The sequence below is a fragment of the Tenebrio molitor genome, chromosome 7 (genome assembly GCF_963966145.1).
Source record: "Tenebrio molitor chromosome 7, icTenMoli1.1, whole genome shotgun sequence".
Classification (NCBI taxonomy): Eukaryota; Metazoa; Arthropoda; class Insecta; order Coleoptera; family Tenebrionidae; genus Tenebrio; species Tenebrio molitor.
The window spans coordinates 19009118-19031835 of NC_091052.1; the positions used below are offsets into that span (position 1 = coordinate 19009118).

General features: G+C 33.7%; 1 protein-coding gene and 1 long non-coding RNA gene across 3 annotated transcripts in view; both read left to right on the forward strand.

Moving 5' to 3' along the window:
• Positions 1 to 22718, forward strand: part of LOC138134777 (uncharacterized) — a 167004-nt gene that overhangs the window by 51782 nt on the left and 92504 nt on the right. The window lies entirely within an intron of this gene.
• On the forward strand, positions 1286 to 22558 carry LOC138134773 (lipase member H-B-like). 2 transcript variants are annotated; one of them, XM_069053261.1, is made up of 6 exons: positions 1286 to 1375; positions 17436 to 17547; positions 20136 to 20284; positions 20440 to 20913; positions 20961 to 21120; positions 21172 to 22558. In XM_069053261.1, the coding sequence occupies exons 3-6, from the start codon at positions 20149 to 20151 to the stop codon at positions 21227 to 21229; spliced, it is 828 nt and encodes a 275-aa protein (XP_068909362.1). In that variant the 5' UTR covers positions 1286 to 1375; positions 17436 to 17547; positions 20136 to 20148; the 3' UTR covers positions 21230 to 22558. The 2 variants fall into 2 exon arrangements, with proteins under 2 accessions (XP_068909362.1, XP_068909361.1); XM_069053260.1 differs by lacking the exon at positions 1286 to 1375 and adding an exon at positions 16454 to 17296.

Genomic DNA, 22718 nt, shown 5'->3' on the forward strand with positions numbered 1-22718 from the left:
GCCATAGGGAATTGCATGGTAAAACTTATACCCCCTGTTAACTTTTGTTCTGATGAAAATATTCAAACCAATTTTGGAACAAGGTTTGAAGATTTTTTAAACTATCTGACGGAATACAATTCAATATCCTAAACTGTCGAAAAGTGAAAAAAATATTTTCTAGCGCGCCGGAATGATAGTACATACGTCGAGCGGCCGCCAGAATAGCGTCCCTGTCGGCTCAACCAGCCAACACCTGACCATCTCCAATTTTGACTTTTGTTACTTTCATTTAAAAAATAGATGATTAAAATAAACAACAAAATAAAATATAAAATCTAATTTTTGTTCCCATATCGTCTACTAAGTTTTTGTCAAATTATTTACGTTCATTAATTTCAATTTTGAAGAGTAAAATTAGTAAAATAAAACTGCTTGTCGTTGTTCAAACAATATGCGTTACGTAGTCTTATTAATGATCTATTACAAAAATAAAAATTAGCACCAAACCTGCAGTGGATAATAAGTTAACAGAGGATATTATTTTTACCATGCAATTATGTAATTACCTATGGCAACAGTAAAAAAACGCATAAGAGGTCAACCAGAAACTGTGGAGAAATTAAGGGCAAGAATAACTGAAGCTTGGAATTCCATTACAGTGCGACATTTACAAAACACGCGAAGAAATTTTCAAGATCGCTTCGGACATTGTCCAGCAGTCGAAGGAAAACACTGAACAATTCCTTTGACAATTTCTGTTAATTTGTTGAGTTACTTGTGCGTTAACGTTTTTACATTGTTTTTTTTAACAAATAAATGTTTAGATGATTGCCATCCAAAAGCTAATTTAATCATAGCCTCGAGGAGATCTCGCTATTTTTTAAATCAAAGTGACAAAAGTCAAAAGTGGAGATGGTCAGGTGCTGGTTGAGCCGACAGGGACGCTATTCTGGCGACCGCTCGACGTACTATCATTCCGGCGCGCTAGAAAATATTTTTTTCACAACTTTTGCGACAGTTTAGGATATTGAATTGTTATCTATCCGATAGTTTAAAAAATCTTCAAACTTTGTTCCAAAAATGGTTTGAATATTTTCATCAGAACAAAAGTTAACAGGGGGTATAAGTTTTACAATGCAATTCCCTATGGCAACAGTTAAAAAAAATGCACTGTATACTTCTGTCTTTGTCACACTCACGGCATTTATCGATAATGTCCTCTCTTTTAATTAAAAATGAACAACGAGTTACGCATTTCGATATTGTTTAGTGTTATCGTTAAAATATACAATTTTGTTGTAAATATGCTTAAATCAGGCGCAGAAAGAACAAGAGCGTGGCGTGAGAGAAAACGTACGAGTGAAGTGACAGTTCAGAATGTGAAAAAAACGCTGTAGGTACCTAAATAATAAAGACAATGAACCAGCAACTAGCACCTCGGCTCAGCCACCTCCTCTTGCACCTATCAGTGATAATTTACAATATTCTGATTTTCCTGTAATACAAAAGTTTCACCTCTATCGTGCGTCTGTACGACACTCTTTTTTTTCATTGAAAAAGTGGCAAAGTAGAAAAAATACTGTATGACATCTCGTTTATAAGGCATTTTATCGCACTCACCCCTTTAGGGCACTCCTCGCTACGCTCGTCGTGCTCTAAACCCCATAAAATGCTTATTATAAGGCTCGTATCATAATATACTATTTTGCTACTTTACCCTCTAACTTATTTTCTCCTATAGATAGCCATATTTTAGATTTTGAAATTTTTTCGGGAATTCATAATTTTATATGTATTAATCAAACAAACAATTTTTAGTTATACCAAAATTAGACTTCACTACTTTAACAAACAATTCAACAACAAAAATTTAAAAGGTAATTCTGTAAGACAGCTTTTTTGTTGGACACTGTCAGAATTTGAGAATTTTCTCCTGCGTGAACGGATCTTGAATGTCATAACTTGTCAAAACGAAACGTCAAGCTAATTTTAAAGATTTTAAGCGATTTGGAGCCTTTAAGGGGCTCGTCGAACAAAAAACGTATTCAACTCGTTCGTGTGTAAATTGGGCTTTTTTTGGCACTCGTGGGCCACTCATGCCAAAAAAGGCCCAATTTACACACAAACTCGTTAAATAAACTACTATTTAACAAAGGTTGTACTTTTTAAACATCGATAAATTGATTTGGCTTTTGTCCGTTTTTATTTAGGGCCGGTTGCACCAACGTGAGTTAAATTTAACTACAGATTAAAATACAGTAAAGTCCGGTTATAGGGGTTATAGCGAACCCGTTTGTAACGAACTCTCGGTTATAACGTACTATATTTCAAGCAAAGAAAATTTTTCCATAAGCTCAATGTATTTTTTTACCGGTTATAGCGAACCCGCTTATAACGAACTTTCGGATATAGTGAACCAGATATGACTTAAAATGTGATGCAATTTTCCTTTTATAACGAACTCTTGAGGGGTTTCCCCGATTACTTTTCGCTTCACCCTAAAAGCCAAGTACGACATTATTCAAAAAATACAAAGTTGTGTTAAACAAAGTTAAACAAAATCTTCCGTCTGCACAATATGGACGAAACGCAAACAGATTCGTGTGAAATGGTTGGCGGGGATAATTTCTACATTTGCATTAAATTTTATTGTTAAACTTAGCTGTTTGTTTCTTTTTTTTTTTGAGGTCAATTAAAATTTTTACATTAAGAATCAAATTAAATTTTTGAAGTAATGTTTGTCATTTTTTCAAAAAAAGGGGGGGTTGTCATTTAAAAAACATTGGTGATGACGTTATTGCTCAAAAACCAATAACGTTATTTAAACAAGTTGCGCGTCACAGGTTTTTCGAAATAAAATCGACCTGTCCGAGGGATTTTCTTAAAAACATCACATAGGTACATAATGCTATTATGAATTTTGTTCCAAACTTTATGTTCACACTGTATATTACCGTTCTGCAAAGGATTCATGTTATTTTTCAATACTTATTTACTTCATCTCATTTCAAATGTAAAATAAAAAATAACTATTAAAAACCACACTTTACTTTAATTTACCTATTATAGCGAACCTCGGATATAGCGAACTTATTTTGATACATTTTCTGGGTTCGTTATAACCGGACTTTACTGTATACGAAAACATTGTTATAAGAATAGGTAACTAAAGTAACGAAGCATTTTAATCCACAGTTAACTTTAACTGGCGTTGGTGCAACCGGCCCTAAATGTATCTTTTTATTGTATTTTGTTATCCCCATCATTATAAAACTTTCGCAACAGCAACCAGCAATACAATCGGTGGCCATCTTGGTAAGGGCGCACCGTTGCATCGAACCAAATAGTAAAAAGAATTTATGAATAGTACAAATAGGTTCATTAGGCCCTATTATTTCTGCACCGAAGAAAAATTCAGAGAATTGATTGCATACATAATAATTTATAAAAAATTATGGTTTTTTGAACTTTTCGATTTTTTTTGGACACTCAATCGAAAATTTAAACGAAGCAAAACTATATCGAAACTTTTTTTAAATAACATTTCCAATTTCACATTAGGTACTTCCAAAATCTAAATATTGTCTAAAAATTCTTTAAAAAACTCCACAGTTTTTGCACCTTTTCCAGCTGTAGATCAGAAAACGTCAATTGTAATTCAGATTTATTAAATTGTATTTCAGAAAGCATCATTCGTAATTCAGATAACTAAATTGCATTTCAAAAGGCATTAGTTGCATTTCATATTAGGGCAGCTTTAAAATAAGGTCACATATATCCTGTTCACTGAACATCAGTGGTGCAAATCGCACACATTTGGCATTAACTTTCATGAGTTGTCATAGTAACAGGTCAGGTCATTTGCATCACTGATGTTCATTCCAACGTGAACAGATATTAGTAAAGCAAACTATAGTCTATTCACGATGAATGTGGATAAGGGGTGACTATGACATTGTTGGTAGTAACTATAGAACAAATAAAATTCCCTAACTGCTTATTCACAATGGACATAAGCTTGACATAAGGCATAAGAAATTCATGATACATGCAGTGGATATACTATTAATTTTTACGTAACTTATGAGAAGTGACCTCAGTGAACATTATTGTTGTGTACAAAAAGGCATGAAGAATCATATGCGAGTTATATGGACACATAAATTATTTTCCAATTGCCCAAATTTACAAATTATTCTTAGGTATCTCTTATGTATTTCTTATGTCTTATGTCCATTGTGAATAAGCACTAATAGAAATTGATAGCTTTCGTGTTAGGTTAGGTTGATTTCAATTAAGGTTAAATTATGCGACGCAAACGGTAGGTAACTACTGGATTTACAGAGTCTTGGGGTTTACGAGTATGCTTCAAACTTTTGAGGTGTGGTATATTTCGATATACTGAATACGGATTTTGAGTTAAAAATATTAATAACATTTTGATAGCGGTCAAAAAGGTGTTACAGGAAACACATTTTTCCATCGCACGGAGTGAGAACAACTCAAAATTAACAAAAACCGTTTATAAATTGGTAGAGCTTCAGTTCGTACCGGTGATAAGAATTCCAGCTGTAAGAATTTAATGAACTCCAAACAACCTCTATGTGTATACTCAAAATATTTTGAAAATAGAAACATAAGTTGTATTTTTATTGAACATATTATTTTAAATAATAGTAGATTAGATACCGAGGTGGGAAGTGTTTCATTCCTGTCGAGAGCTAAGATAGTTTACCAAGGCGTAGCCGAGGTTAACTAATGCTCGAGACAGGAATGAAACATATTCCCACCGAGGTTTGTATACTATTTTATTCGGAATCATTACATTTTTAGCAAATAAACAATTAATTTGATGCAGTTTCATTTCTACTGTTTTTCGACTTTCAGTAAGTACGCCACTGGAAAAACCTTATAATAGGGCGGAAAGTGGCCTATTACTGACCGAGAGAGGGAAGTACAGATAAAAAGGAATGGTTAACTTTCCGCCCTCGTATAAGGTTAGAAATGTGCATATTACAATACGATTCCGAATAAAATATTTTATTTTTCACTTTAGTATAATTGCATGATAACTCCTAGGATACGAAATACGTAAACATGTCCATAACAACCGGGGAATAAAACAGGGCGTAATAAGAATAAGCGGGCGTAATGAATTCATAACGCCCTTATCAATTCATAATTGCAAAGATGCCAATTTTTTTTTTAAAGAACACGTATAGTGAAAAATAAAATCTTGTATGCACCACGGCGTCACCAAATGATTACGCCCATCGAACGATATCCATCTCTCGGGCTAAAGTCCTCGAGCTGGATTCATCGTTCTCCGGGCGTAATCATCGTTGTAACGCCCTTGGTGCATAAATAGCTATTGCGCCCTTCTGTCAAACTCTAAGTTTATAATTCTTGCAAAATAACTTGTCCACAGGAGAATGTAAACAATTTTTTGTTTAGAGGAGTATCTTAACATTAAATTTTTAAATCCGAAAATTATAGTTTCTGAAGTATAATGCACGGTATCTAACAAACAATTTATTACTCCGAATTTATAATTAACGTTTCTAAAATACTACCTATTAGTGAACAAATTAGATTAATGAATTTGAATTATAATCAACGACTTCTGAAATACATAACATCATAGTTGACTGGGCGATTAATTTTAAGTGTGCGGCTTTATATACAGGATGTCTCAGCTAAGACTTTCGAGCCTAATATCTCGGTTATTTGCCAACGGATTCTTATGAAATTTAAAATGCAGATATTTTAGACCGTGAAGGTTCAACTAGTAATAATAAAATTACCTCAAGTTAAAAAATGTAATTTTAACACATGTTTTCTTTTTCGATTATTATTAGATTGTTAAACATTAAAAAATAGGGGTCTACACAAACAATTAAGTAAATCACTTGTCTGATTCAACGAAAAGATTAGATTTTGTCGTTAAAAATTTAATGTAAAATTTGAAGGTATTTGAGGAGTTACCTTTTGAAACAATTGATGATTAATTGCGAAGCAACATTTTGTACACTCTTTAGTCTGTCAAAATTGGGCGCGCTTTATTAGAAACGTCAAATCGTGTAAATTTATTGAAAATACTCAAAAAATAGACTACAATGGCATAAATTTCAATATTGTTGAAAAAGGAAAAAAAAATTGCCTATGGAGAGTGTCGTAAGAACTTCAATGACACAATTCGTTTTCTCGTGGAACACTATCCAAATGTGCTTTACAAAATGTAAGGTTAAGAGAGTCGTCAATTGATTTGAAGACACAGGAAGAGTACGTGAACGAAATTACCTTGCTAAAATATCCCGATCGTGTTTTAGTCCTTTATGGAAGAATTAAAGCATCCAGTATAATAAATTACGTCCAAATGTTGTCTTTAACTTTGTAAGTGTTTGGTGTTTGTAAGGTTAGCAAGATAAACGTCAAATATGTCACCTGCGTCTGTGCGGAGACTGCGAAGAGACGTGACCAAAATTCGGCGATAGTGCGCGTTTGTTTCATACGCGTCTAGGTTTTTGCATTAGCAGCCACGTTTAACACAGTTTTTTTCTTTTTTCTTGCAAACCAGACGTCTTTCAAGGACGAGTTTCTCCTAGCAGCATTTTTTATTGACGATCAATTTTTTGATATAAATCTTAAGTGAATCAACATTTTAAAAAGGCATGTAAAAATTACGTTTTTAAGACTTGGGTGATTGCATTAATGGGATTTTATTCTTCACCGTCTAAAATATCTGCATTTTAAATTTCACAAAAATGCGCTGGAAAATAACTGAGTTATTATATTAGGCTCGAAAGTTTAGCTGAGACATCCTGTACATACAGTTAATTTCAAAATTATAGAGTACACCTCAAAAATCAAGAAGTCGATTTATTACAGTTTTTTCCACATGTAAAGATGCCTTTTTGAAATTTGAACGTCATGTTTTTTATATAGGTTTAGGTAAATTTGACGACATAAAATGTCGCTGATATTTTAGAGCATCATAATATTGTCTGCTTTATCCTCTACAGTTCTACACAGTGCTCTTCGCGATGTTACAATACTGGGCTACGCTCCGAATCGATCACACTTCTTCTAATTTGGAAAATATGAGCACTTTTGCGTTTTCGGTTAGATTAGCCATTTTGTTTGTCAAAATTGACATTGGTGATTGACGAAAAAATGTAAGTGCATTTTACACTGTAGAAAATTAGGTGTACTCCATAAGTTTGAAATTAACTGTACATTCCTACACGACCGTTGACAGATTTCCGGCGATATAAACTACCGCCATCTGCGATCTACTAATCTGTCTCATGTTACCAGGCTAATGGCACATCCAAAATTTGGGCGGTTTTCTACGTCAATTACGATGTTATATCATTTATAATAACCCTATACGAGTACAATTCACTAATCTGAATTACAAATTAAGCTTTCTAAAATACCGCGTGAGCAACAATAATTGTTTCAGGTGCCAATAATAGCTATTTGTGCAATAAGTTAGGAAATGTAATTTTTTTCCGTATTAGGCATGGAGTTTTTGATCGAGACGTTAGTCGAGATCAAAAACATGCCGTGTACGGAAAAAATGGATTTCCTAGGTATTGCACACATGATTTTTTCTAGTGGAGTTTGGAAAATACATAAAATTTGGATATTTTTAATATTCTATTAATTCTTTCTAAATTAAAAAGCGAAATCAAAATTGTTCTGCTTTCGTTACCATAGAGAAACAATTTAGTAATGAAAAATTGTGAAGGCGTTTAAGCTTTTCTCTCAATTAAATATCACTTTTTACGTTACGTATCCCAGGAAACGACCAAAATTGAACTTTTAGTGTTGAAATATTATTTCCGCCCTTAGTAGGAATTTTTTCACTTTTCCTAACTCAAATTAGTATTACAATGTTAAAGTTTGCCAAACTCCAGTAGAAAAAAATTTTTACTTGAATTTGGCAAGACTGAATTGTACCTATTTCCGTGTGTTTTATTGTCATTATTGATTATTATTATCAAATTACACATCACTTCCGGTTATGTGGTAAATTTAACCAATGGGGACGCAAAAAGTCACCATAGTTTTATTGCCAACTCAAACAGTAATTGTTGCTTACGCGGTACAATTAATAATCTGAATTACAGTTTATGTTTTCCGAAATACATCTTATCTTTTCTGAAATACGGTTGAAAAAGTGTAGATACTACATACAGGGTCACTTTGAAGGTTGTGCAGATATTTTTAACCTGTGATAGACCCCCCCAAAGGTAACGATGCCTAATACAAATGTTGATATTTTTCGGAAAAAGGGGTCAAAGTTTTTCAAAAAAAGTTTGGGACCCACTGAATTTTATGAAAAAAAATGGGTCAAAAAACATCATAGTGACTTTTTTGTTGTCACTTAATACAAAATAACTCACTATGACAATACCATCAATCTTAACTCAATTTAAATCACAAATGTCTTTCATCAACCTGGAGAAAACTGGTATGGTCTTTGATCTATGGCGAAGCCCATGAACATTCAGAGCTAACACGACAAATCTACGGTGAAAAGTTGCCTCAAAGGATACTTCCCAATGCACGAACCGTTGTACACGTTGTGTAGCATCTTCGCGATTTCGGGCGTTTCGACTTGAATAAGCGTGATGTTGGCTGCCAACGAGAAGGTCGCATTTTAGTTGCACAAGAAGACATTCCTCATGAAATTCAAGAGCGTCACTTCCAGCTCCAGCAGTCATTTTAAAGAACGTGTGGGTTGGGACTGTTTAAAATCCCTCCGCCTCATTACGTTCAAAACGCCACGCGCGTCACTCAGGAAATTCATGAAACAGAGGCATTCTGAATCGAGTTCGGCTTTTTTGGACCCGTCGTACTGCAATGCATGCTTGCATTGCGATAGCAGGCATTTCGAGCAACTTCTATTTTGCGCCTTTTTAAATGCAAAATAGCAGTTTTAAAATTTGGGGAATTTTATGATGATTGGTGATAGGTACAAATGTTACAGTGGAACATTTGAAAGTTCAGTTTGAAGTTATTCTTACATCGTTACATCGGCATTTTTTGATGTTTGTCATTGAAAGTTACTAATTTTGAAAATGTAGGTAAACTGTACTGATCTATTACAGCACTCAAATCAGCTATTAACGCACTCTTTTGAGTGCTGTAATAGCTTTGTTATAAATGCAAAATAGAAAAAAAAATTAATTATTTATTTCTTGAAGGTTTTTATATACGGGGCGTCCCCAAAAACAAGACGAGTCCATAACTCTCTTATTTATCGGAGGATCATAATTATCTATAAATCAAATTAAATGGCTGTGAATAGGCTACAAAATTCGAACATATACTTTTTTTTAGTAATTCTGATAGATTTTATTCTGAAAACAACAATGTATCACAAGTATACAGTTACATACTAAAAATACAAACAAAAAAAAATTGGCGGCGTCTCTGCGCAATCCCATATGTTACCTATTATTTGTCATTTGTTTTTCCAGATAACTTAATTTGGTTATTACATTATAACGCAATGCATTTTGGTAGCTTGGTGCTCGTCATTTGTTTCAAAAGCTAGTGTTATTTTTTTACACAAGGCTAAAGAGTGTTTTATTCTTTTTCTTTAATTTTTCTTATGTAACATTATGTGCTTAAGAGCTTATTCACAATGAACATAAGACATAAGAAATACATAAGAGATACCTAAGAATAATTTGTAAATTTGGGCAATTGGAAAATAATTTATGTGTCCATAAAACTCGAATATGATTCTTCATGCCTTTTTGTACACAACAATAATGTTCACTGAGGTCACTTCTCATAAGTTACGTAAAAATTAATAGTATATCCACTGCATGTATCATGAATTTCTTATGCCTTATGTCAAGCTTATGTCCATGGTGAATAAGCACTAACATATGTTAAGTAGCTTTCTTTCAAATTCTTACGAACATGCAACCTGATAATAACGACCATGATTTTTCTTCAAGTGCAGGTTTCTCTCCTTTTCTTCCAAAAACATTTTGGCATTTTCTTACCATAAAATTCCATTTAAAGCAAAACCAGGATGAAAATGTAAAGTTTAAAAAACCAAGAACATAAAGAATACATATTTGTTTTTCGCTTAATTATAAATGTTATAATTAAAAAAATAATTTTAATGAAATTTTGGAAAGAATAATGGCATAGGATAAACCAGAATCCAATTTCATACCGTGTGCTCTTTTCTGATGAGTCAATTTCTGTTTAAATGGATATTTTAACCGCTATACATAACTTCAGATATTGGTCAGATAGAAATCCACATTTGATGGAGCACGTTCATATGCAGTGTCCACAAAAAATTAGTGTTTGATGTAAAGACCAATAACGGTCTTTTCGTTATTAATGGCAATTTGACACAACTGCAAGATATCTACAACTTTTGCAACAACAGGCGTTCCCAAACCTAAACAATAAATGTTCCCAAAATCACGAAACTCGGGCTGTCGGAGCTGAAACCATATGGTTTCAACAAGACAGAGCACCACCTCATTTTGAACGTTAAGAACGGTAAGATTTAGACGCCATTTCCATGGAAAATGTATAACGCAGAGGTTAACAATTTGGCCAGCTAGGTCATCCGATTTGACTCCGCTTGATGTTTTCTTGAGGGTCATGTAAAAAATTATTTATGTCAACAGGCCACTCAACCTCGAAGAATCAGAACGCATAAAAACTGAAATTGCGAATATGAGTTCTAATATTTTAATTGATTCGTTGCAAAACTTCGTTCAAGGTATTCATTATTGCCAAAAAGATAATGGAGAGTACTTTAAGCATCTACTCGTATTTATTTTTTCGACTTTTGATGAAGATTACATATTATGCTAATTAGTTAATTACTGAATTCAGAAAAAAAACATGTTCTTTCCGAAAACGCTTCATTTAGTCAAATTAGTCTTAATTCTCAAAAACGGACAACAGTATAAAAGCAGGTAAAACAAAATTTGATGCTCCTAACCCTGTACCAAATCTTAAGGAGTTGCCACAAAATCTTTAAAACATTTAACTGTATCTATACTTTTCAGCGACCCAGGAAAAATTATACATAGAACGTATAATTTTTCCTTAGTGGCAGGTACCATTTCCCTGGCACGCATTGTGTTTTAAAATTTCATTTCATTAAACAAAAGATGACTAGGTATAACCGCGAACAGGTGCAAATTCATTTTGAAGGATAATTTACGTTGGTAGAATGAAAAAACGTGTCTAATCTATACAGCGTGTCCCAGAATTGGCGCCATACCGATGAATAGCAGAATCGTGATCACTAAAGAAATCCAAATTTGCAAAAAAAAATGTTCAGGCTTCAAGCATTAGAGAGCTAGGAATTGTTTAAGTTGACCAATGAGGAAGCATTTTTCCTAAAAGGCTACAACAATTTGCAGCTGCTGCTCGTGAGTTTGCCATTCGTTTTCCAGATCGGCGTCATCTCGACAATCATGTCATATTAAAACTACTCAGTCGAATTAGAGAAACGGGTAGTGTAATGCCAGTAAAAAAAAGGTGTAGCTAGAGCTCCACGTCAGGCACGTGAAGTAGCAGTGGAAGAAGCAGTTCTTGAACCCAAGAAGAAGTGTTCGTGTAATTGCGCGTATGGTTGGTTCTTCGAAGTCCACTACACATAGCATTATTCAAGAGCAGCAGTTACATCCTTCTCAATATCATTATACGAGAGTTCAGCAGCTTCAAGAAGCAGACTATCATAGAAGAATAGGATTTTGCCGATGATTGTTGCAGCAAAATGAATCCAAACTTCGCTCGGAATATTCTTTTTACCGAGGAATGCTCATTTTCAAGAGAAGGGATGTATAACACTCACAACTGGCACTTATGGGCGGATGAAAATCCAAATATTATTGGAGTTAGAGGTTTTCAAGAAAAATTTAGTACTAATGTGTGGGCTGGAATAATTGATGATCGCTTGGTAATACTAATAACTTTAGTGATTTCACTTTAATCTAAGATTTGTAATGTTTGTATTTTTAGATAGGACCTTTTCGTCTTCCTCGACGTCTAAATAGTGAAGATTATTCTGATTTTCTTGAAAACAATCTTCCGGAATTATTAGAAGACATCGATTTAAACTTGAGGAGACAAATATGGTTTCAGCATGACGGTGTCCCTCCCCAAAATTCAAGGTTAACCCAGCAAGTACTGAATACATGGTATCCGCATAGCTGGATCAGTAGAGGAATTGATTTTTTTCTGTGAGCCAGTGGACACCTTGGAAGAATTGAAAAACAGACTGCAGGAGTCTATTGCGGCTCTGATATCTGAGATGTTACGAAATGTTCAAAATAACTTGCTGCGACGAGCAACTCTGTGTATGAAGTGGGTGAAAGGCAGTTTGAACATCTTATGTGAAATTAATTGTTATTAAATACGATGGTTTCTAATAAAGGTTTTTATAGTTTTTTTTGTGATCATGGAATTTCTTTAAAATAATCATCTATCTATGACATTTAGAAACGTCAGTATTGTCAAAAAAAATCATTCAAACTTCGTTAACACTTGGATTTAGATTTTTTACATGGCTCACTTTCAACGACCTTAAGTTCAATTTGAAAAATTGTCTCCTCATTGGTCAATTTTAATAATCTCTAACTCTTAAACCCTTGAAGCCTGGACATTTTTTTTTACAAATATGAGTTTCTTTAACGATTCTGTATCTGTCATACAAGGGTATGGCGCCAATTCTGGGACACGCTGTAGTGCGTAGTTTTACGTTTAATACAGGGTGTCCCCAAAAAAAAGACGAGTCCATAGCTCCCTTATTTATCGGAGGATTTTAATTATGTATACACCAAATCAAATGGTTGTTAGTAGGCTACAAAACGCCTTAATAAATTCACGTATAGCTCCAAGGGCTTTAAGACTAAACTGTCAAAACATTTTTTTTCAAATGGGATTACATACTTTTTTTAAGTAATTCTGATTGAGATTTTAATTCTGAAAACAACAATGTATTACAAGTATAACTTCATATAAAAAAAAATAACACTAACTTTTGAAACAAATGACGAGCACCAACCGAAAAGCTATCAAAATGCATTGCGTTACAGTGTAATAACCAAATTAAGGTAGCTGGAAACACAAATGACAAATAATAACATGTGGGATTGCGCAGATATGCCGCAAATGTTTAGCGCAAAACATAGAACATAGACGATAATAGCGTTTTTTTACATTTTTTTTGTGAATTTTTGGTATTTAAGTGTATATTTGTGATACATTATTGTTTTCAGAATAAAAATCTCAATCAGAATTACTAAAAAAAAATATGTAATCCTATTTAAAAAAAAATATTTTGACAGTTTACCTTTGAAGTCCATGGGGCTATACATGAATTTATTAGGCCATTTTGTAGCCTATTAACAACCATTTAATTTGGTGTACAGATAATTAAAATCTTCCGATAAATAACGGAGTTATGGACTCGTTTTCTTTTTGGGGACACTCTGTATAATAATAATAAATCAATACAATTTGAATATAATGTTTTGGGTGTGCCCACTTGAAAGAAACCTATTTAAATCTGCACTAAATGTCATTAGTTAAACGACGTGGAATGTAGCAAATATGATAGTGAAGTAACCAAAGTTAGATCGTATACAAAATATCTCCGGCACTGAATTGTATGCAATGAAACCATTGTGTCTGCAAAAACCCTCTACCTTCACTCACGCGTACAATTTTCCAATTCACCGAGAGCCATACCATAAATCAGCAAAGTCAAAGGGTCAATAAATCGCAAATTGTGAAATGAAGGTGAAAATGTTAGGTATTTCATTTGTTAACAAGTAACTTTCAATAAAAAGCACGATATCTTGTCGGTTAATTTAAGAGAAAAAAATATCACTTTCCAATGCAACCTGGTTTCGATGCAATGTCAAGGTTTGCAGATTGTATTGATGATATAGTCTACATTGTCCTAGCTACCGACCTTACAGTAATAAATAAATCAATGAATTGGAATAGAACAGCACAAAATCAAGATGAATTAAAACAGGTACCACGTTGCCGGTGTGTTCAGTTCTGCTTTAATGTAATTAGCATGTCACGCTGCGTTAAATTTTGCAATGCGGAAGCATTAGCACCCAGAAATGCCCATTATTGTGTGCAAATACGGCTCCACGGAATTATGAAAAATGCGTACGTGTGAAATGATATCCGAAGATTTTCGCAGAAATTACAAAGGACTAATTCAACCGATGATAGTTGTAGCGGTGGGAAATATGTAAATTAAAGAAAGGTTGGGGAAAATTATTGATATAAAATATTAATTACAGATTAATAATACATGCAATCGTTTTCGGTGGCCATATTATTGTTTCGTCCCTTTTGAACAGTTGATAGTAAATGTTTTGTGTTTATAAAATGCTGTTGTTTGGAGGTGTTTTTTGTACAGGATTGTATTTCCTACATATACAATCACTCAATCAGTTCGTTTGATTAAAATATGGAAAATTCAACGTATTGTCTGACATAATGGATTTAATTTTCAACTAATACTATCCTGTAGATAAATATATTATGACATCTTATCAAAAACGAAAGTTAATGCAATGTATCTACTGACGTAAAATGATGAATAATTCAAGTGCAGTTTGAATCAACAACAATGCAAACAACATCAAAATTCAAGTGAAACGGTATTAAAATTGTTGATTTTTATATTTGGCCGTTTATTAAATTTATTGTTACCAACAGGTGGAAGTCCTAGCATTACTTATAATTGTACCTATATTATTTAACGAGCATATATGGAGGTTATTATTAACAGGAGGATGAAAATTACGTTACGAGCCGTTAGGCGAGTGTAATAATAACCCATATATGCGAGTCAAATACGATCTTCTATCTAGGTACGACTATTAGTAAAAATCTCGTTTTTAACAAACCAAAAGAACGCATTCAAAAGTCAAAATTCAATGACAATAAATGCTCGTTTTGTTACGTTCTTGTACATAATGCAATTATAAGCAATAAATAATATCGGGTGTTTTTTTAAATTTCACCTCGAAGTACGTGTTGAAAAGTCGATTGTGAACGCACTACGGATTACGGATGACGGATCAGCTGTTTAATTTAAATCTTACATTTTTACACGACTGCTGCTTTCACCAATCGACTCTTCAACGCCAACTTTGGGGGGAAATTTAAAAAAACACCCGATACAATTATGAGGTTATATACAGGCTGTTTCCTACAAAACGCCGCAAACCATATCTCCGTTATTAATGGCTCGATTTACATAAAACAAAAACTGGAATAAATCACTCAAAAACACTATAAGCATAACATAGATTTTTTTTCAAGAAATCATTCAAGGTCAGATGGTAGTCACCTTTGTTTTTTCAAATAGCTTGGTATATTTTTTAATTCCGATTTTGAAATAGATTGTTTTTCTGAATCCAACGATGTGCCTCATGTTAGAATGCATTTAAGAGTAACCGCGAAAATAAAATAAATAAAATTGCATTTTTGGAAATTTTTTCTTCGAAAAAAATCAAGTATACTAATCAGGCGATTCAAAATCAAAGAAATTCCTTTTTGAGAGGATTTCCCTTGCCATTCAACGTCGAAACGCTGCAAGCAATCGGGGCACTTTTCCAGATTCCGCATTATTATCGGAAATTTTTGCATTGTAAAGCAAAAATGTTATGTAATTATGTTATCAATACAATAATGTGTAAGTTTATTAGTATACCGTGGAAAACAATCCTAAACGCAATATTTATTACACGTTCTCATATTATTTTTTTTTTTAATCTTCAGAAGGTATTGTTATTGCGTTTAGGATTGTTTTCCATAGTATACTTGATTTTTTTCGAAGAAAAAATTTCCAATAATGCTATTTTATTTATTTATTTTCGCGGTTACTATTAATTAGATTGTAACATGTGGCATATCATTGGCTTGCGGCGTTTTTTAGAAAACAGCCTGTATAACAACCATAATTAATTCTGTTAATAATGTATATTATAATTAACTAAAATACAACAAATAATAGGTATATTATTTAATAGTCGTAGATAAAAAGAATTAACAAACGTTGGGAAATTAGAAAGTAATTTACATCGACGAATACATAATACAGTCGGCCAAAAATTATTGGAAAGAATGTTATATAACAATACCGTGTAGAGAATTAAAAATATACGAGGTGATCAAAAAGAACTGTTTGAGTTGGTAATACAATTATGAACATTTTTTTATTCGGCCATTTACAACACTGCAATTGGATATGTTTTCTTTGGTTTATTTGACAGATATCTGACGTAACATTAATAGCGACAAAGTGGTAAGTTATGAAAATAAAAATTAACGATAAGAAGAAATTAAACTTGTAATGGAGAACAATTATAAAAAATTAAATCAAGGAAATGCCCCCCATCTGGCTCTAAACATAAATTAACAGTTTTTTAAGCTTTCGAGCAGATTCACCAGCATTAATTTAATTTGAAATGTCAAACGTTACTTGTCAATGATGCGGCTGTCAGTACAACCGGAAATAACTCCAGTTGTACCATTTAAAAATTAAATTCAATATTACTAACTCAAACAATCCTTCTTGATTAATTCTTTATCACCCGGTATAACACGATAATTTTCCAGGTAGCAAAGACATTTATTTATTTATTCAATGTCGATAAGGCTTAATATGTCAAAAAATATCTTCCGTAAATGCAAATTTAAGAAATAATTCGTGTTGAAAATGAAGCCAGCACCCGTAGGGCCCATTATTATGCAAATTGGCGATGCACAATTACCGTATTGCACAAAGTAAAGCAAGTCAACTTGTCTGTTTACTTTATTAAATCAACAATTGCGATGAGGGTGACACGGACACACGGACTCTGGGAGGGTTAAAAACAGTCCTGGGAAAATGTAAATATTTGCTGATGATTTATAAAATTTTTACGTCTCGCAAAAAACTTTCAATTAGCGGCGAATAAGTCCTTAAAACAGTCGAGTGTTTGCCAATTTCGAATAACACGCGAACAAGTTTTTTCGTTTCTGCAATTGAAACGAACTCGTACTAAATGTGCTGCACCAAGAAAATGTTATGAAATTGCGACCGCCTTCGTTAAAAAAAACCATGCTGCCATGAAAAGGCTATTTGCTCACAAAAATGTAATTTTTTCTCATTTATCCCTGCTCCATTCCGACCCCACATTAATGCAGTAGGTCCACACTACCTCAAACAGTGTTTTGACCCCGGACAACATGGATGCATCTGATTTTTTATTTGTGTGTTTGATGAGCACCTTGCCGGGTATGTTTACAATAATTGTTACATTTGATTCTTATCGAATCTAGAGAAAGTCTTCGCATTGCATTTCTCTGCATTTGCGCTCGTTTCCTACTAGAAAATGCACTGTGTATCTGCAGTTTTAACGAAATCTGTTTTTCAGGTCCGCCTTCGATTTCAGTCAACGACGCCATCCTTCAGCTCTACCCCATCGACAAACATAAGTGCCATAAAATTGATCCGATTAGGGACATCGCATTTCAGTTGTACACCGTGTAAGTAACCCCACAAAAATATTATTCCATCTACAAATAGATTCTTCAAAATACATAAACGATTCACCAAAACTTCTTAATTCCGTTAAGAAGCTTTGTCCGCCAACAAAATTATTGATTTCTGGCTTAATTTTTCTTATTCTTACTCATCACACACATTACGTACGAATAGAAATGAATTGCAGACATACAAGAGCATTAACTTTTACTTGTAATATTTTTATACATACATTATCCGTTTTAAACCCACCTTTCATATTACATAATTTACTTTTTAAAAAATAACAAACATTCAAGATTCCGTAACATTTAATTCGCTTTATGATTTTCAATTTCTGGCTCGCAATTTAACTGTAGTAATCCCAACAAGTTTTCTCAATTTATTGTCTTTTTACATAACATCTACATAATTGAATAATGATCTTAAATTATTTAATACAAATAAATAATTAGATTCAACCATTAATTTTTTTTAATTGCTGTCAATGTCACCTTTAACCTAATCTCAAAATTACCCGTTCACACTGCTTAAATTTTGCAAAATCGTTGTTACTTGATTTTGAATGTGTACGCGAAAGTTTTGAAAGCAAGTGTACGACTTGTTCTTAATGTGTTACGCTGAAAGGAATAGGCAATCAATAAATGTACTTTGAATTTTTCATGAATTATGATTTGAACAACGCAGCAGCAGAATAGCACATTTAATATTTACGAAGCTGAAAAGTAAGTTTAGTACTGCTTTAAATGTAAGCTAAATTGTATTCTTTCTTAGAATCAGATCCAAAAGTTCTTTATAATTACGTTTCCAAAGATTTTTAAATAGGTACCGTTGGGAATTAAAATTTCGGGCACTATTTTTCTATCACTTCAACAAAATCTCTGTAAAGCACCTTCTACTGTCATCATGACTGACATTCAAAAACTAACCTTTTCTGTGTCAGTCACCCAATCAATTTTGAATTTTGAGATTTCAGTTAGTTGCACTGAGTGTAATTAAATCATGGCTTTGATATGTTGCCTACCCGTTATTATGCCACAAATCACAATTTTTGAATGCCAAAAAGACAAAAACATGACAAGAGTGAAAAATAAGGTTATTAACGTAAAGGTTGTTTTAGAGTTTATATCATGACATTGACAATAGTGCCCGAAATTTTAATTCCGCAACTGTACACAAATCACTTTTCCGTAACATTTTTTGTTGATTAGTTAGTTCTCGTTAAACTTTATTGATTTTATTTTTGCCGCTTTGCCGTTCCAATTTATCAACCCGGATCTAGTCTGCCTTTTACATTTGTAAACAACGACTGTATTAATTTCTACCACGCGTTCAAATGAAAATCTAGGTTGAATAGGTGTCGAAAAAAGTAAACCATTTGGAACAGTGTAAAGTTTGAATTTCCCGCCATTTGACACGAATGACATTTGTTTAGATTTAATCGGCACATACCTAATTGAATATGTTTGTTTTTAGGGTGCACTTAGATATTTGCTTCGAGAATAAGAATCGTTAGTTAGGTATAGTTATTTATGCAACAAGTGAGTAATACTTTTTTTTAAGAGAAGGAAAATTTGCCGCTCGAGCGAAGCGAGTGCGCAAATCCGCCGAGTAAAAAAAAGATACTTTACTAACGAGTTGCATACAAATTTTTTTTGGCGCCCGTAAATTTAGATAACAATTTTTTCGACACTCAAAATTTGAAAATTTTCTCCTGTGTGAACCCGTGGACCTTTAAAACGTCCGTTTTACTCGCGTTTTAAATTGGCCCACTCATGCCAAAAAAATCCCAATTTACATACGAACTTGTTAAAAAACTACTAATTATGAATGAAAAATTTTATAATTGCGTTAAAAAATGACACGCTACGGCACTTTTTTTAACGCAAAATGCGTGCAAAAATGAACCGCTATGGCACTTTTTTAACGTTTCTTGACCGATTCAAAAATCACATATTTTATGAACGCAAACCAATGAAAAAACTTGCACTTTTTTTGACGGACGTTAAAAAATCTATTTGTAATTGTAATTGCAAAGAAAGAAAAAAAAAATTTTTTTTGTTTATAAATTTTAAGTTAGCTACTCGTATCAACATGCACTAATTACAACTGTCAATTTACACTTTAAAAAAGCAAAACAATTGATGGTTTCCAACGCCTTCCCAGCGCAGGATTTCATTTGAACGCCCGATACCAGTGATTTATTAATCGATAATAACTGTGTTATAGACTGTAAAAAAATTCATTTACGTCGTCCTTCATTAATTTCGGAATCGTGAAAATTATGTTTTTAATCATCTCAAGATAAAAAGTTAATAACGGAAAAGATATTAACTTGTTTTATTGATTTAACAAAGCACAAAGCAGCTTACCTGTGAAACGATTTTATTTTCTTCTTCCGCGGCAATTAGCTCACTTCTTGGCTCACTTTGGATTCGTTTAATCACTTTCACTTTTGGTACATTAAAACGCTTCGAGTATAATCACTCTGCGATTTGTATCAATTTAAATACTTAATTATTATTAATCATTATTTTTCATAACTGTGGCAACTCGGGCCTAAATAAAGACCACTCGATTTTTGTTTCAGGCACAATCCCTTAATGGCGCAAAATCTGATCATCGGAGATGATAAATTACTTTCAGAATCCTATTTCAATTTCTCACAACCGACAGTTATATACTTTCATGCTTTCTTCGAATCGTCTAATGTTGGATCTCCCGTTACCTTGAGAACAGGTAATACAATTAAAAAATCTCTAGTGCAAGTGCTGCATTGACGTAACGCTACAGAATATGTATGTGGCTACTTTCTCTCGATATTAATTTGATTGGGGCTCAACATACATAACTAAATTGAAAATGATGTAATACTGGATTACGTTACATTTCAGCTTATTTACAAAGGGGCGGCTACAATCTGATCCTGCTGAACGCACCCCGACTCGAAGCAGGTCCTTGGTACTTGACGGCAGCGAGAAACACGCAGGTTGTGGGGGAGTACACTGCCAAACTGATCGACTATTTGGTATCGAGAGGGATGTCTTTGCCTAGTTTGCATTTGATAGGACTGAGTTTGGGCGCCCAGATGGCGGGAGTTTGTGGTCAAAGCGTCAAAAGTGGCCGTGTTGTCAGAATAACGGGGTTGGATCCGGCGGGGCCCTTGTTCAAAAAATGGCCCAAGAGTTTGAAACTGGACAGTTCGGACGCAGAGTTCGTCGACGTGATCCATTCGGATGCTGGAATTTTCGGGTATCCGACAAGCGTGGGGCACGTGGATTTTTGGCCCAATCGAGGCATCTCACCCCAACCGGGGTGCACCAAGCCAGAAGTGAAGCGGACCAATCCCGATAATATTGTGGCACTTTGTAGGTGAACTTGCTGGGTTAACACAAAGTTTACATTTTTGTTGCAGTGTTCTGCAGCCACTGGCGATCGTATCAGTTTTATGCCGAGTCAGTGTTAAACGATCAAGGGTTTGTTTCAGTACCGTGTGATTCTTGGCAAGAGTATCTGGACGGGGAATGCCGGTCGTATTATCCTGTCTCCAACATGGGTTTCAATGTTGACATTAAGTAAGACCACAGCTTTTCAAGTGAATATTTTTCTAATAACGTTTTTTTAAGTGCCAAAGGAAATTATTACTTGAGGACGGCAGCACAATCGCCTTATTCGCTAGAGTGAAAAAAAGGATTTTGTATTAAAGAGTAGTGTTCCTAAATAAATCGAATCATTTTTACGAATTAATGACAATTACAAATCATTAGTGAATGTTCGCAGGCAATTCAAAATGCGAATTAAGTAATATGCAATATTTAAATTTATCTGATTCGATAGTAACTGTTTAATTAGAATCTCTTTTAAACTGTTAATAGACAAAAAAATTACCAAAGCACATAAATTAAGCCGCGTACACATATTGGGCGATTCAAAATGATTGTGGCCAAGTATGGCAACTATGTACGAAAATTTATGTGGCAACTGTGTGGGTAGGGTAAAGGTGACATTTCTTTGACAGTTCATAGGCGTGCAATTTTGAAAGTTGTCAAATCAATGTGCAATTAATTAAAAAAATCAAATGCACGCTTATGAAATGTTATACAAATATTAACTCTACCCCATTCACACAGTTGCCACATACATTTTCGTACATAGTTGCCATACTTGGCCACAATCATTTTGAATCACCCAATACTTACATTCACGTGGTTTTGGCATAATGGAGATCGGGGATATTTTGCATTTAGGTAATTTGGTAGTAAAGCTGTCTGTTGAATTAAGTTATGTTTTTCTAAGTTTGAGGTTATAAATAGCGTCAATGTCTAGTGCATTGTTGTCAGTTTTACTAGTTTGCAATAGAATCGCATCGCGGGAAATTCGGCAACATGTTCATTTTGATAGGTCCGAATGTCAGACACTTTAGTGACGGAAATCAAACAGTGTGTCCAACCTTAAAAAAATAAATCATGGCCTCCCATTATGCCAAAACAACGTGAATGGTGTTTATAGTGTATGGGGCTAGTTGCATGAAAGACATATCGTTCCATGCAATTTGTAAAAATCTGATCTCAACGAACTATTTTCGACTTTTTATGTACTATTGGGAGCACGGAAATTCGGGCAGACTTGAAATTTGACTGATATAAGATGTGAAATAGGCTTTAGGTGCTTGACCTCATTTTAATATCTACTATTGTCACACATCATTCTGACAAATTGCATTCATCAAGTTGCAAGTCCTTAGATGTGATTTTATGAAAACTGAACAGTCTTTTATTAAACTTTGGAAATCAATAACTAAAATGAAAAATAATTGTGCACAATTGTGACAGTTTATTTTGAAGTTCAGTCAAAATTAATTATAAAAGGTGTTTTTTTTAATTTGGCGTCGAAGTAGGCGTTGGAGAGTCGATTGAGATCGCACCACTCGTGTAAAAGCGTAAGATTTAAACAGCTGATCCGTGATCCATAACCTGTATAGTGCGTTCACAATCGACAGTTCAACGCCTACTTCGACGCCAAATTTAAAAAAACACCCGTTATACATATATATTACATTGGGTTTTTTTAAATGACATATAAATTGCTGCCCGAGATTCCATGCTCCCAATAGTACGTTCGTTCGTCCTTATGCTTACTTAATTTCGCATACGCGTTCACATGTGTACGCAGC

Coding starts and splice junctions, on each gene's coding strand:
- LOC138134773 (XM_069053260.1), top strand. CDS start 17,248: ATGGATGCATCTGATTTTTTATTTGTGTGTTTGATGAGCACCTTGCCG. Junction 20,914..20,960: donor CGATAATATTGTGGCACTTT/GTAGGTGAACTT, acceptor TTTTTGTTGCAG/TGTTCTGCAGCCACTGGCGA. Junction 21,121..21,171: donor GGTTTCAATGTTGACATTAA/GTAAGACCACAG, acceptor CGTTTTTTTAAG/TGCCAAAGGAAATTATTACT.